Source organism: Primulina eburnea, chromosome 8 (assembly GCF_022965805.1).
Source record: "Primulina eburnea isolate SZY01 chromosome 8, ASM2296580v1, whole genome shotgun sequence".
NCBI classification, from domain to species: Eukaryota; Viridiplantae; Streptophyta; class Magnoliopsida; order Lamiales; family Gesneriaceae; genus Primulina; species Primulina eburnea.
This window is the reverse complement of record NC_133108.1, coordinates 2,001,188-2,015,480: the sequence shown is the minus strand read 5'-3', so window position 1 is coordinate 2,015,480 and position 14,293 is coordinate 2,001,188. Positions and strand designations below refer to the sequence as shown.

Sequence of the window (14,293 nt, the reverse complement as noted above, 5' to 3'; positions counted from 1 at the left end):
TGAATTGATGTTATATATAAAATAATATAGACTAGGTCTCTTTTACGATCTTACAAATCTTTATCAGTGAGACGAATCAATCCTACCGAAAACATATAGAGTGATCATGACTTAATATTGGTTTCTTTATCTGGAAAGAAACGACTTATAACCAGATAAATGATTATGTACTATTACATAGAATGACCTGAAAATAACATTGGAACAATTTCATAGAGAAAACATGACATGATCCTAACCAAGAACAAACTAAGAAAGGATCAACTGCGCTCTTCAACCCTTGCCAATTAAAAGGAAAACAAAGCGAAAGATCATCTAATTGGCGATCAAGAAACCGAAGAAGTGGAAAGATTATGTTTGAAAATTGAAAATAGGATCAGACTTATTAAAGTTTAATATTGTTTATTAGTTGTGGTTCTCGTGACCTCATCTTAATTAATTAGAGAGGTTTATTTATGTTAAGATAAGTCTCAAATTGTTTTGTTTAATCAATTTCTGAGCTGTTTATTAGATAACTTTTTTTTTTTTGCATTGCAATACATTTTATTTCACATTCACCTAGTGGCATTCAAAACCATGGACTTGTAAATTTCATTCTTCGAAAAAGTGGCATTTAGAGCAATAATTCAAAACCTGGGTAAAATCTGCTTTGTGGTTATATATATAATTGTCCGTTTTTTGAGCAAAGTAAGATTTAACCTGCTGGATAGTGGAATTTGACGTCAAGATTCAGGATCTCTGTAATATATGTTTTAGCTTTCTAACAGAACATGTATGGAGGAATCGGAAGGAGAAGATTTTGGATATTTTAATACATGAAAGCAATTCCGCATGTAAAAAAAAGCTGATTAGAATGCTTTCTTTTATTTTTTGAAGATATTTTATTGAACCATTCCATCTTGGAAGCCTGGAAAATGAGGTTGCAATAGCTGTGATTGTGATTTAAGCTCCTTCCATTCTTCTCGAAACAAATTGTAGCTTGAATTTTCTGCCAAGACATCTATAGACACCTCCTTCCGGTTAACCATCGAGCTTGCATATTGTTCAAACTTTTCGATCTTTTCCAAGAGAAGTGTACGGTTTACTTTTTCAGTTTCACCTCTAAACTGATAAAGGCAGTCTCTTGCTTCTTCCACTCTCGCCCAAAAGCATGAATCTTGTGTCAAACTCGCAAATTTGCTTCTCGGGTTATTTTCTTCATCTCCAACCTTTCTATCCCTCCACCACTTATCAAAAATCTTGAACCTTCTCTCCCTGCCATGCTCAATATAATGGCCTTTCTTCTTATGCTCACCATTTCTGTAGTATTCAGCAATTTCCAGCGGTTCGACAAGTAGTTTGTAGAATTGTGCGGCATTCACGTACTTTGGGAGCTTGTGAAAATCATGGGTTAATTTGTTTGTTTGTAGCATGTTGATCAGTTCGTCCCAAAACCATCCCAATCTGAGCCGGTTCAAACTAACTTTGGTGCCTTTCTTTGAAGCAGTTCTTAGCTTGAATGAATCATAGTATCCCAACTTTTCATCAGAATCATCACAAAATGCTTTGTACCACTCAATTTGTGCTCGAAGTGGGGTGATTTTAGCTAAGTTCACTGCCATCTTTGCATTGTTGAGGTTGCGATTGCATCCAAGTTGTCTTGCCTTTAAGAGGCAGTCTTTTGCGTCTCCATAGTCCGGTTCCTGTTAGAAGCAAACCAAAATACACCTAAAGCAGAATTCTGTATTGAGCTTACAAGGCGCTTCAAAGTTTCAGCTGATAGGTAATAAATGTAATGGATGCCCCGTGAGCTTAGTCTCCATTATAAGTACAGAAACATTCCTTTGGCTCAAATGAGATGACACATACACTCAGTGAGTTTGGGCTAAACTTCTAATACCCATGCACAATATGTGTGAGCTTTGAATAATTACGGTCTTAAGAGTAGCATCTCTCAGGCTAAGTGGTCGTAGTTTTTTCCAAACCTCGGGGGCTTTTCTGAAGTAAGGTTAAATATCGGGTATTTTGCATTAATCTGTCCTGTATTTAATGAATTTTACACTTATCTCTCTTGCATGTTATAACATTTGCATTTAACATCAGGGGGTGTTAGTTAAATTTACCTGGGTAGTTAGCTCCAATGACTGCAATGCCGATGTGATCCCTGCATCATTGCTTGACTCAGCAAAACACGCATCCACGGAGCTTCTCTTGAGTAAATACTGCCAGCAAGCTTTCTCAACATATTTTCCATACTCGAGGTGATCCTCTATGCAAGAAGTAGCGGAACCTTTCATCATGATGAAGTAGAGAAACTTAACAATTGCCCCCTCGTTATCCAAACAGATGGTACCCTTATCTGTGCAGAACATATAGCTCCCAAACGGCCAAAATAGGCTCGTTTCTTGGTCTCCACCTCCTCTTGACCGGCATGCAACACAAGCCAAAACTTTGTTAAACAGTTCATCTTTTTTTTCAACTAATATTTGGAGACCGATTTGTCCAAAATAAGGGGCAGTCATAGATAAATGCCACAGTTGAAAGAGGGCATGAAATTGTGAATCAAACAGATATGATGGAGCGAAGAGGAGTCGTGGCAACAAATCATGCCTTGCTACAACATGGCAGAAGTTTCCAGCCCATCTTTCTTGAAGAATTGCTTGAGAAAACGGCTCGTTTCCCAGCATTGGTGAACCATAGGTAATGCAGAAGACTGTGATAGAAGATGAATTGGTTTGAATGTTTGAAAGAAGCCAAAGGGCTGAAAGGGAAGCAATCGGACCTCCCAGGGAGTGACCCGTGAAAACAACTGATTTGCATTCATTCACTATTTCAAGAATCTGCAGTTTATGATAGCAAAGGTTGGTTATAAAGCATTTCAAGTTTAATATTGATTCTGTTTCACAGTAAATGACACCAGGCATTTGGTTTCTGTTTCTAACGTTGAAGAACTTATTATCTATTCTTTGTAATCATACAAGAAGTGTAAGTTGGAAAAGGACATGGACAGGGGATCAAATGTGCGCCGCTGGACAGGATGCCACAATATCAAAACCAAGAAAGTAAAGAAAAGAAAGGCATAAAACATAAGGTCATCCACAATAAGAAGGATATTCCCTCCAAATATTTGCGAACTCCTTAATCCACGTCATCAATCAAATATTTCTCTATTCAAATATCTTATATTTCACAATCAAATATCACACCAACCAAATATTTATGGGTCCCACTGTCACTTTAACTAATATTTTATTTTTATTTAAATAAAATCATTTCACCATTTTAATTACTTTTATCTATTATTTAGTATTATATTTTCATTTAAATATAAAATTAGAAAGTTTATAACCATTATTTTTGAATAACTAATTTGTAAAAAATAAAAATTAATAAAATTTATAGCTATTCTATTCAATTGTCCATTTATATTTCATATAATAATTAAATAAATATTAAAAAAAATGAAAAAAATAAATAAAAAGAAACTCGACCAAAGCTGAAGAGCTTGGGTCGACTTCACAAAGCTTGGGTCGAGACTCAAGCTCTTCACTTTGGAGACCCAAGCTCTTCTTCACAAAGCACTTTGGGTCGAGCAAGCTCTTCACAAAGTGAAGAGTTGGGTCTCCAAAGAGCTTGGGTCGAGCACCTTGGAGCTTGGGTCGAGCACCCAAGCTCTTCACTTTTAGCGAAGAGATCGACCCTTGAACTTGGGTCGAGCTCGACCCAAAAAAAAAACTCCACCAAAAAAAGAATTCGACCCACTCGACTCAAGATGCGTTGGTTTGAAGAAATTTAAAAAAAAAAATTGTATTACCCAGTTACAAATTTGTAACCGGATATTGTTGTGGCACACAAATCAATGGTGTGCAGTGGTGAATATTTAGATGAAGAAGATATTTGGATGACATGACTTAGATTATATCCACCACTGTAATGCCCTAATGTGTGAATTTTGTTACAAAACTCGAAAAAAGTTGTTGCGTGTACCCTGTGACACAGTGCCTGTTGATGATAACCAAATGTGCTTGATATTTAAGTGTTAAAACAGAATTTCAACACACAAGTAAAAATTGTTCGATTATATTAAAAAAAAATTAGTCAATGAAGGTACAAGAAAACAAGAAAGGTTAATTATTAAATCGACGAAGATGGTCCATGCTCTTGTCCGCAAGATGTCTCTATCGAGGCGCAATTATGGTCTAACGAGACTTTGAATTCTTTAGTTCACATATGATGATTTGACGCATGTCTCTTTGAATACCAAACTCTCTTCTTTCTTACATCAATTTTTTTTTTTAACTACGAATCTTTTGAATTTCATTTGAAAACTAGTTGTTGATGGCCAATTTCTTCAATTATGATATCGAGAACATGGAAAAAAACATTTAAAATTTTAATTTTAATCCGAAAAACCCAATAAATCGACGAAAATATATTCAACTTCTTTCCAAAAAATTTAGACAGCTTTCATTTCACTTTTATGGACTTATTCAAATTCAAATTGACTCGATGATTTGATTGAAATTAAATAATTGGAACTTAATAATTAATATTATCAAAGTTATTCTTATCTACATTTTTTTTTTGACGCTAAACAAAATTTTTTATTAATAATGAGAAGGATTATTACAATAATGACTTAAAATAGAAGAAACACAGTCGGGAGGTTCACTCCACACCATTGGACTAGCATAGGAACAAGAGGCTTTTGCTAAAGCATGAGCACACTCGTTCGCTTGTCGCCGAATGAAACTAATTGAAAACTCGTGCTCGCATCTAATTATGTCTTTACAGCTTTTCACGATAGACCCAAATTCTGAAATACCCCCATCGGAACCTTTAATCGCCTCCACCACCCCCTTAGCATCCATTTCAAAGTACACTTTCTTTAACCCCCAATTTCGAACCCAAGATAACGCTTCAAGAAGACCCATGGCCTCACCCTCTTTTACACTAAAAACCCCAACAATCACACATGTTCGGCACCTCAAAAACTTACCATTTTCATCTCGTAAGATGCATCCAATGCCTATCTTTTGATCTGCAGGGAAAAACACCGCATCAACATTACATTTCATGGCTAGTCGGGGTGGCTTATGCCAATCAGGACAGACGATTTCCAAGCTATGTGCATCAGCTATTTCTTGGGATAATTGCTTGGCTCTCAACCAGTCACAAAGGAATTCAAGTGCAAGTCGAACCGTTGTAGATGGATCATTAAATGTATCGTTCCAAACTTTATCGTTTCGCTGTCTCCAAATGTTCCATAACACCATACAAAATTTTGATTGTGTAAATCCCTGCATCTGCAACAACAGCTTGAAAAAGAGCTCATTGAAGGATTCTGCTGTCAATAGAGAAGCCTCAATTATATCCAAAAGATTGGACTCACGCCAACAGTCTTGTGCAAATCGGCAGGAGATAAATAGGTCCCAATTATTTTCTATACCATTATTGCACAACCCACATACAAGAGGCACCGGGATTCTCTTTTTTTGAAGATTGTCCCTCACGGGAAGACAATTTCTCCCTAGCCTCCACAAAAAAACCTTCACCTTTGGTGGTAGTTTGAGACCCCACAGTTTTTTCCATCCTTCTTGCACTTGTATTTCTTCATTCAAGCTAATATCCATCGCCAACTTGTAACCTGATTTGACAGTGTAAACACCATTTTTGAATAATGCCAGATGCGAACATCTTCATGGTTCGAACCCACCAGTGGGATGTTTGTTATTTGTGTGATATCCCACTCGTTAAAAAGTTCGTGTAATAGTTCGACATCCCATTCTTTGAGGCCGGGTATCATAAGATCATGTACTAGCAAATCATACATATCTGGGTGAGGCGGGGATTCAATCCTCATGTTACTAGCTTCTCGCAACCAAGGTTCATTCCACACCTGTATTTTCCTCCCATCCCCAATCTTCTACCTGATTCCTTTTTCAAGCACTACTCGTGAGCTCCAGATACTCTTCCAAACAAAGCTTGGATTATGCCCAAGTTTTGCATTTAAGAAATCCCCATTAGGATAGTATTTAGCTTTGAATACCTTGCAAATTAGAGCATCCGGATTGGATAGAAATTTCCACCCTTGTTTCCCGAGCATGGCTAGATTGAAATTGTGGAAGTCACGAAAGCCGAGGCCACCCGTTTCCTTAGCAGCACAAACTTTATTCCATCCAAACCAATTCACACTCCTTCCATCATTCTTGTTCGAACCCCACCAAAACGAATTTAGCATCCTTTGAAGTTCATCGGCAAGTGATACATGCAATAGGAACGTGCTCATACAGTAAGCTGGTATCGCTTGAGCCACTGCTTTAATAAGGACTTCTCTTCCAGCTTGTGATAGTGGTTTTCCCCTCCATGCTTGGATCCTCTTCCACATTCTATCTTTTAGATACTGAAAAATCGATCTTTTCTTTCTTCCAATCAGTGATGGGAGGCCAAGGTAGCGGCCTGTATTGAGAGGCTGCACCACTCCAAGAGTGCTGGAAATTGTGTCTTTTTTTTCATCAGAAACATTGTTACTGAAGAATATCCCTAATTTGCCATAGTTTACAGCCTGTCCCGATGCCTTCTCAAATGTGTTTAAGATCTCTTTCATTGTCTTGCATTCCCCTTCATTGGCTTCAAAGAATAGAAAGCTGTCATCGGCAAACAATAGATGACTAATCGCAGGTGCTTTCATACAAATTCTACTCCCATGAAACCGTCAGCTAGATTCAGCTCTTGTAATGAGCGAAGTTAGTCCCTCGGCACATAATATAAAGAGATACGGAGAGAGGGGGTCCCCTTGGCGTAAGCCTCGATGTGGGATTATAGGGCCAACCAGCGTATCATTTACCACCACTTGATAAGATACCGTTTTAACACATAACATGATCAGTTTGACCCATTTAGGATCAAAACCCAGCCTGGTCATAATTCCTTCGAGAAAACCCCAGTCCACCCGATCATAAGCCTTGCTAATATCAATCTTCAACGCAACATCTCCCTTTTTCCCTTGCGTTTTCCTCTTCATGTAATGGATTATTTCGAAAGCCATAATAACATTATCCAAAATAGATCTACCTGGAACAAACGCAGATTGTTGAACAACAATTAAGTTTGGCAGAATAGTTTTGAGTCTATTAGCCAACACCTTTGCCAATATTCGGTAGATAACGTTGCATAAAGAGATTGGTCGTAGGTCCTTCAATGTTTCTGGAGATTCGTTCTTTGGGATAAGAACAATATTTGTGTCGTTGATACTGTCAGGGAAGGATAACTGATTCATCCAATTCACGCACGAGTGAAACACATCCTCACCAATAACATTCCAGAATTTTTGATAAAACGCGGGGTTAAAACCATCGGGACCCGGCGATTTATCTGGGTGCATCTGGAAGAGAGCAACTTTAAATTCCTCTATATCAAATGGGTGCAACAGAAAATTATTTTCCTCCGAGTGTATTCGCTGTCCGACACCTGAGAGAACGGGTTCATAATCCCCAATACTTGGTGAGAATAACCCAGTAAAATAACTTTTGACGAGCTCACACAAACCAGGAGTGTCATCCACCCATATACCGTTATCATTTTTCAAGTGCTGAATTTTATTAGATCTTTTACGCGCCGTTGCAGAAGCATGAAAAAACTTAGTATTGGAGTCGCGATCCTTCAACCAAAAGGTTTTAGCCCTTTGCTTCCAATAGATCTCTTGCTGTATAAGAAGACTGGTCAATTTATATTTGACCTCTTCTAGCTGTTCCACCGAAGCACTATCAAATTTCGATCGAAGAGCATCCATTGTGTTTTTGTGTTCCACAATATCTTTTCTGAATGCATTCGATAACTTCCTCCCCCAAGAGATTAACTTATCAGAACAGAAATGCAACCGCCTTTGAATATCTAACCCAGTTGACGCCATCCATGAATCTGTAACAACATTCCTCAGCTGAGGGTCACACAACCATCTATTCTCAAACCGAAAACGTTTGGCCGCACGCTGCATCATTATAACCTTTGTTTCCAAGAGTATGGGAGAATGATCTGAGATTGGAGCATTTAAATTTGATAGTTTGGACAGCGGGAAAAGATCCATCCATGCAGGAGATACCATGGCTCGATCTAGTCTTTCTTCCACTGCATTTTCAGTACATTTTCCTCTCTCCCAAGTAAATGGGTAGCCTTGTATGGGGAGATCATGTAGGTTACAATCCATCACGACTTCTCGAAAGCCACTAAACAACCAGCCTGGGTGCTCTACCCGTCCTTTCTTGTCCTCCGGCGAAAGTAAGTCATTGAAATCTCCAATACAACACCATGGCAAACTAGAGCTTCCATGGAGGTTACGAAGAAGATTCCATGAGTCCCGACGCCTTGAACGTTCAGGATATCCGTAAAAACCCGTCATTCTTCACTTGCCCACCTTGATATCATGAATCTCTATATCAATATGATTTTTTGAATACCCCACAACTAAACAAATATTAGATAAACGCCACAACACACATATACCACCACCTCGTCCTTCTCGATCCACTGTAAAAGCACCATCAAAACCCAAACGAATTCGAACATCTTCAGTCTTATTTTTATGCGTAAGTGTTTCAAAGAAAAATATTACATCCGGCCTGTGAGTTCTTACCAACTCACGAAGAATAGGAGCTGCACGTGGATGGCCCAATCCACGGCAGTTCCAGCTAAGGATAATCATAATTCCTGGCAGGCCTGGAGCCCAGGCTCTGCCAATAAAAGAGACCCGTTTTGGAGTTCATTTTCCTCGTCAGTATGGCTTGTGTTTTTCCCGCTATCCAAATCCATATAATTGGGTTGGGTTCCATGCTTTTGGGCTACCCTTCTTCTTTTCCTATCATCCATCAATTCAAGCCCACAACCCTCATTTAATTCCTCATGATTGGACTTATTTATCGGGATTTGATAACCAGGGCCACCCTTCCATGATTCACGCATATTCTGTTCATGCATGATTTGGCCGTGATTTTCTTCCGTAGACTCTGTTATCTGCCCTCCTGAATATATGGGATTTGGAATAATTTTCAAATTTTGACCCGCCACAAATGTGTCACGTGTGTTTGGCCCACTGCTGTTTACTTTGTTTGCCGTAACACCGGCACCGGAACTGGCACTGGCACCGCCGCCATCAGGACCACCTTCGTAGTCATTTTCTTTCAGCCATCTCGACCCTTCCAGATTCACCGTTCGCTTATCCGGAGCTCGCAACCATGTGCCCCATTCTCTTTTAATTTCCCCTTCCGGATTAGTAAAGACGGTATGACAAAACCTTTCGGTATGTCCCAAACATCCACATAAGAAGCAAAAGGACCCAAGCCGTTCATACTTAAAATGAACAAGAAACCACTCTCCACCTGGCTTTCGAATCTTCTTGAGCCGCTTTATGGGTTTTTGAACATCAATGGCAACCCGCACACGCATGTATGCTTTCCAAAATCCAATATTATTATTGATGTCATATTCCAGGAACGTACCAACAAAATCGCCTAGTTGTCGACCAACAGCTTCTGACATATATCCCACAGGCAAGTCATACACGTGGACCCAAAAGTTTACAATATTTAAAGGAACTTGGGTTGGCATTTCTCCTGCCTTCAAGTGGTGTAGGAGTAGTAAGCAGTTATCAAAAGACCATGGTCCCCCTTCATAGACTCTTTTCAGGTCCGAAATCTCCGCTATCCGAAAATTTTAATAAATTTGATAATTTTTGTTACGACAACCTCAATATACCAAAAATTCTCTCCTTTAAAAAAAATTATTTTAGGCCTACCACAATCGATAGGCACCCTTAGTAAACATGTAAAATGATGATCAAATCGAATGTATCTAACTCGGAAGTGCAAAAACTTGATTTGGTCTTCTGACTTTTGAGTAGGTCTCATGTGAGACCGTTTCACGGATCCTAATCTGTGAGACGGGTCAACCCTACCGATATTCACAATAAAAAGTAATACTCTTAGCATAAAAATTAATATTTTTTCATGGATGACCCAAATAAGATATCCGTCTCACAAATATGACTTGTGAGACCGTCTCACACAAGTTTTTGTCCTAACCTTTTAATTGATATAAAAAACGTGTTACCAATCATTGTTTAGTTTTCTTTCTTCTTTTTTCTTTTGTGAACAAAATGGTTTTTTTTTTATATTATTATTAACAACTATTACTTATGTATAACATATAAATGTTCGAGATCATCAATTAAGATGAGATTATCATCTCTATCGCTTTCATGGTAACCTTAATCTTATTTTTATTTATTTGATTCGATCGTGACCTTAAATTGCAGTTAACAAGAGAATTAAAAAATTTCAACAGTTTCAATTTCTAGAAGAAAAAGCGAAATCATTGCATTATTCACAGAAATTCCACTGGAAAAATGTGCATGTAATAACAAGAAACCGTCTTGTCCGACTTACTTTGACTAGCCAATGAGACTAACTTTCGTAAGTGCCTGCTAATTATTACTATTTCTTAGTTATATTTTCAATTTTCACAAAATTTATTTGATACTAATTTGTAAAATTGTTCTGAGAAAGAAATCATAAATCAGATTTGTTTCATTTTTATTTGATTTTGAAGTTTTAAAATCTTTTGTGTTAAGCTTGTGACTCTTGTGATTAATAAATTAACTATTTGACTGTTTTTCAAGGATATAGTTCTTACAAACTTTTTTCACTTAAGATATTTTTTAATTTTGATAATCTCAATTAAAAATTTCATTGATGATCCAAATAAGAGATCTGTCTCATAAAATACGATTTATGAGACATATGAGACAGTCTCACACAAATTTTTTCTAATGTAAAAGTTCAACAAGTATTAAATTATTTTACGTATAAAACTATTAAATTCAACAGAAAGAATGTTAAAAACTTATAAAATTCGCAATGATTTTACCGTTGCTAAGTTTAATATAACGAATTTCAAAATCGTTGCTAAAACCGTCAATGTTGCCATATATAATTTTGATATCAATGTGACTAAATTTTATCCTACTTAAGCATATATCGATAGTAATGTATATGAATATATGCTAATTCAAAATTTTAGCCACGTTTCATGTTAGATTGTTACGAGTTATGACCAAATAATGTACGAAAGTTTTAATTTTTACTGGAAAAAGTGAATTAATTTCAAAAAGAATCGCAGGAAACAAAAAAGTTCACGGAAACAAAAAGGATCAAACCTTTTGTTGAAAAATTTGGGAATTGTAGAATAAGACGAAGAGTTGCAGCAAGCCACCGTGAACCATAACCGCTTCTTCACCGCCGCGAGGAAACGAATCGAAAACTCCCTCGCAAACGCTCTGTATCTCCACCAGATTCCCGAGCCTATCCTCCGGCCAAATCCCGACCGTCTGCACGGCAGAAAACGCCACGTACGCCACCTCCCCCATCCTGCTCACAGAAAAGCTCCCTTGCGCCGCCGAGTTGGATTGGCTGCACAGCCTCCATGATTCCTCCAGCAGCGGCGTGGAGGCCAGGAGTGTTGCTAGAGTTTCACTCGACTCAAACCTGAAAATGGATCATCCGAGACAAATCAGCAATTTTCTATATTGGTTGGAAACTTCGTGGAATCGAAATCTTGACAAATTAAATTTGGGTGTGGTTGCTCACGGTGAAGTTTCGTGCTCCATTGCGAAGCTTCTTCTTTCTGATCCCCCTTGAAGGTGGAAATGAGCGTGTGAATGGAGGACTGCTCAGAGTAATATTTATAATTTTTTAAATTATATAAATTATATGTATATCATTTATCGCTCCTTTGACAATACATACACCAATATATCGAGTTTATGATGAGGAATATGATAATATGATACAATTATAACAAGAGTTGGTCTCATGTGAGACCGTCTCACGGATACTAATCTGTGAGACGGGTCAACCCTACCCATATTCACAATAAAAACTAATACTCTAAGCATAAAAAATTATACATTCTCATGAATTACCCAAATAAGGGATCCGTCTCACAAATTCGACCCGTGAGACCGTCTCACACAAGTTTTTGCCTTATAACAAACATCTTTTCAATTTAAAAAAAATTATTATTTTTTATGATAAGAGTATTATTTTTTATTGTGAATATTGGTAGGAATGACTCATCTCACAGATAAAGATTTGTGTGACTGTCTCACAAGAGATCTACTCATGACAATATGATCGAATTATAACAAACATTTTCTCAATAAAAAAAAAATTTGTTATTCGATATATTAAATTTTATCGCATCTCTTCTTTCCCCAAGTTTTTTTTTTCGGAGTGATCCGATATAATGGATTTATATTCGTGAGATATGTCAATTCGGTCGTATCAAAATAAAAAGTAATATTTTGAAATTAAAAATATATTTTTTCATGATTCAGATCTGATAAAAAATAAATCACAAGAAATTAACTCCTAAAACGTCTCCTAAGAATAGTTGTGTTTTTTTGGCCCCTTATTGTATATAAAAGAGAGAAATATATATTTTTAAGTAAACATATTACATCAGATTTTTTTAAGGAGAATTTGCCTTTAGTATTTGTTACGTTTTAACTAATCACAAATTTGTATTAAATTGTTTTGAGAAATAAAGTTTGATACCTTATTTTATATTTGATGAAAAATAATGAAAAGAAAAATAGATGATTATGTTAATTCCATTTTTATATTATTATTATTATTATTGAAAATATGATTCTTTATATAAGTTATTTAATAAAGTCCGAATGCAATAAAAGCAACTGGACTAGTAAACTTCATTTGAAAAAAGAGGATTTAAATGTCGAGTGTAATTCTTTGTTTAATTAATTAATTTCAGATGATGTAGGGTCATTCTTCATTAAAAAAAAATAACAAAAACAAAAAGAAACAATTTATTTCTATAATTATTGCTAGCTTGACTAGCTATTACGAAGGATGCAACGAGCCATTACCAACTTTGACCGGGTAAATTGAAAAATATAATCAATTTTCATTTCTTTATAGATTTACTAAACTTCTTGTAAAAAAAAAATTGTTGTGCATTAGTCGATATCTCTAGTTGTGTAAAGATATAAATAAAAGAGAGACGAGTTCGATCTCCTGTGGAAGTTTGAATGACTATAAATGAATCGGAAATGAAATTTTTGATTTCAATAAAATAATATAAAGAATAGTAACTAATTAACTTTTTATAATAAAAGCTTACAAATTATAGGGACAAAAAAAAAAAGAAAAAGGTGTTTTGTAATCTTCACAAGTTTGATTTGTTCTTGCCGTGTGGGGTTTCCATAAATCGTGTGTTGCTCATGGTCTCTGTCCACTGTACTGGGTCAAATTTCCGTGTAAGCGCGTTTCTGAAGTCGTAAGGATATCAATGCTCATCCTCCACTGCATGACAATCAACAGAGGACCACACTTTTTTAATAAGATTTATAATAAAAAATTATATTTTTTTTTATATTTTTGACATAAGTGATCCAAATCTCTTTGTGAGCCATTATTGGTCAATTTTATCAAGATTTTATCTTGATGATTGTTAGCATCCAGATTAATTACGGTAGTTGTTAATGTAGGAAATTTTCTAAATTTGAAGTGTCGTTATTATGAAAAGTACATCAATTTGTCGGATAGAAAAACCCAGAATGTTTAATTACCAAATTCAAAATAGGAACCATTGGTACCCATTCTTACACACGACCCAAAAATTTATTCATACAATTTGCAGCTTATAAATCGAGGAAATCAAGAATGGAAGCTTTCGATTCCATCTATGTTACAAGTGTTGGAGATTCAATAATATTAAATCTATAAATCATGTGATTAAATCCATATATCATAATACGCCAAAAATTCATGTCGAATTATCAGAAAATATAAATAACAGTAAACACGTACCAGAATCCATTGATTGATCTAGCGTCAGAGTTATGGATCTTCCAAGGCAACAGAGAATCGATCACCTTATTCTTGCCTTTGATGGGAGAAAGAGAGAGATCTAGAATACGTGTGCCGTATGTATTCTGTGTTGTATTCTCTGTGCCTTGGGGACCATAACTTTATATAACCTTAGCAGTCTTCAACCCATCATAGAAGACCTAATTGAGCTGGGCTTCTACACATAAGGTGGACCATACCAATTTATTTAATACTTTGAAAACTCATAATTAATTAGATCACTTTATTGGGTCCTTTATTAGATAGTTTGTCCATGTACAATTAATTAAATTATGTGAGCCCACAAAATAATTCCAACAATCTCTCACTTGGGTCACATAAGTTATCCGGATATTGTACATGCAAAAACTGGATTGAGCTCTTATTATCTA

At 36.3% G+C, this 14,293-nt stretch overlaps 1 protein-coding gene across 1 annotated transcript; it reads right to left on the bottom strand.

The window, feature by feature from the left end:
• Positions 1-737: 737 nt before the first annotated feature.
• LOC140838331 (lipase-like PAD4) lies at positions 738-11,765 on the bottom strand. Its single transcript, XM_073204551.1, has 4 exons — positions 11,619-11,765; positions 11,189-11,516; positions 2,103-2,819; positions 738-1,682 (listed from the first exon to the last, which is right to left on the bottom strand). The coding sequence occupies exons 1-4, from the start codon at positions 11,636-11,638 to the stop codon at positions 882-884; spliced, it is 1,866 nt and encodes a 621-aa protein (XP_073060652.1). The 5' UTR covers positions 11,639-11,765; the 3' UTR covers positions 738-881.
• Positions 11,766-14,293: the final 2,528 nt, after the last annotated feature.

Excerpts from the sequence above, each read along its gene's own strand:
- LOC140838331 (XM_073204551.1), bottom strand. The coding sequence starts at position 11,638 with ATGGAGCACGAAACTTCACC. Across the intron at positions 11,517-11,618 it reads ATGGAGCACGAAACTTCACC|GTTTGAGTCGAGTGAAACTC; the intron begins GTGAGCAACCAC and ends ATCCATTTTCAG. Across the intron at positions 1,683-2,102 it reads CATTGGAGCTAACTACCCAG|GAACCGGACTATGGAGACGC; the intron begins GTAAATTTAACT and ends TGCTTCTAACAG.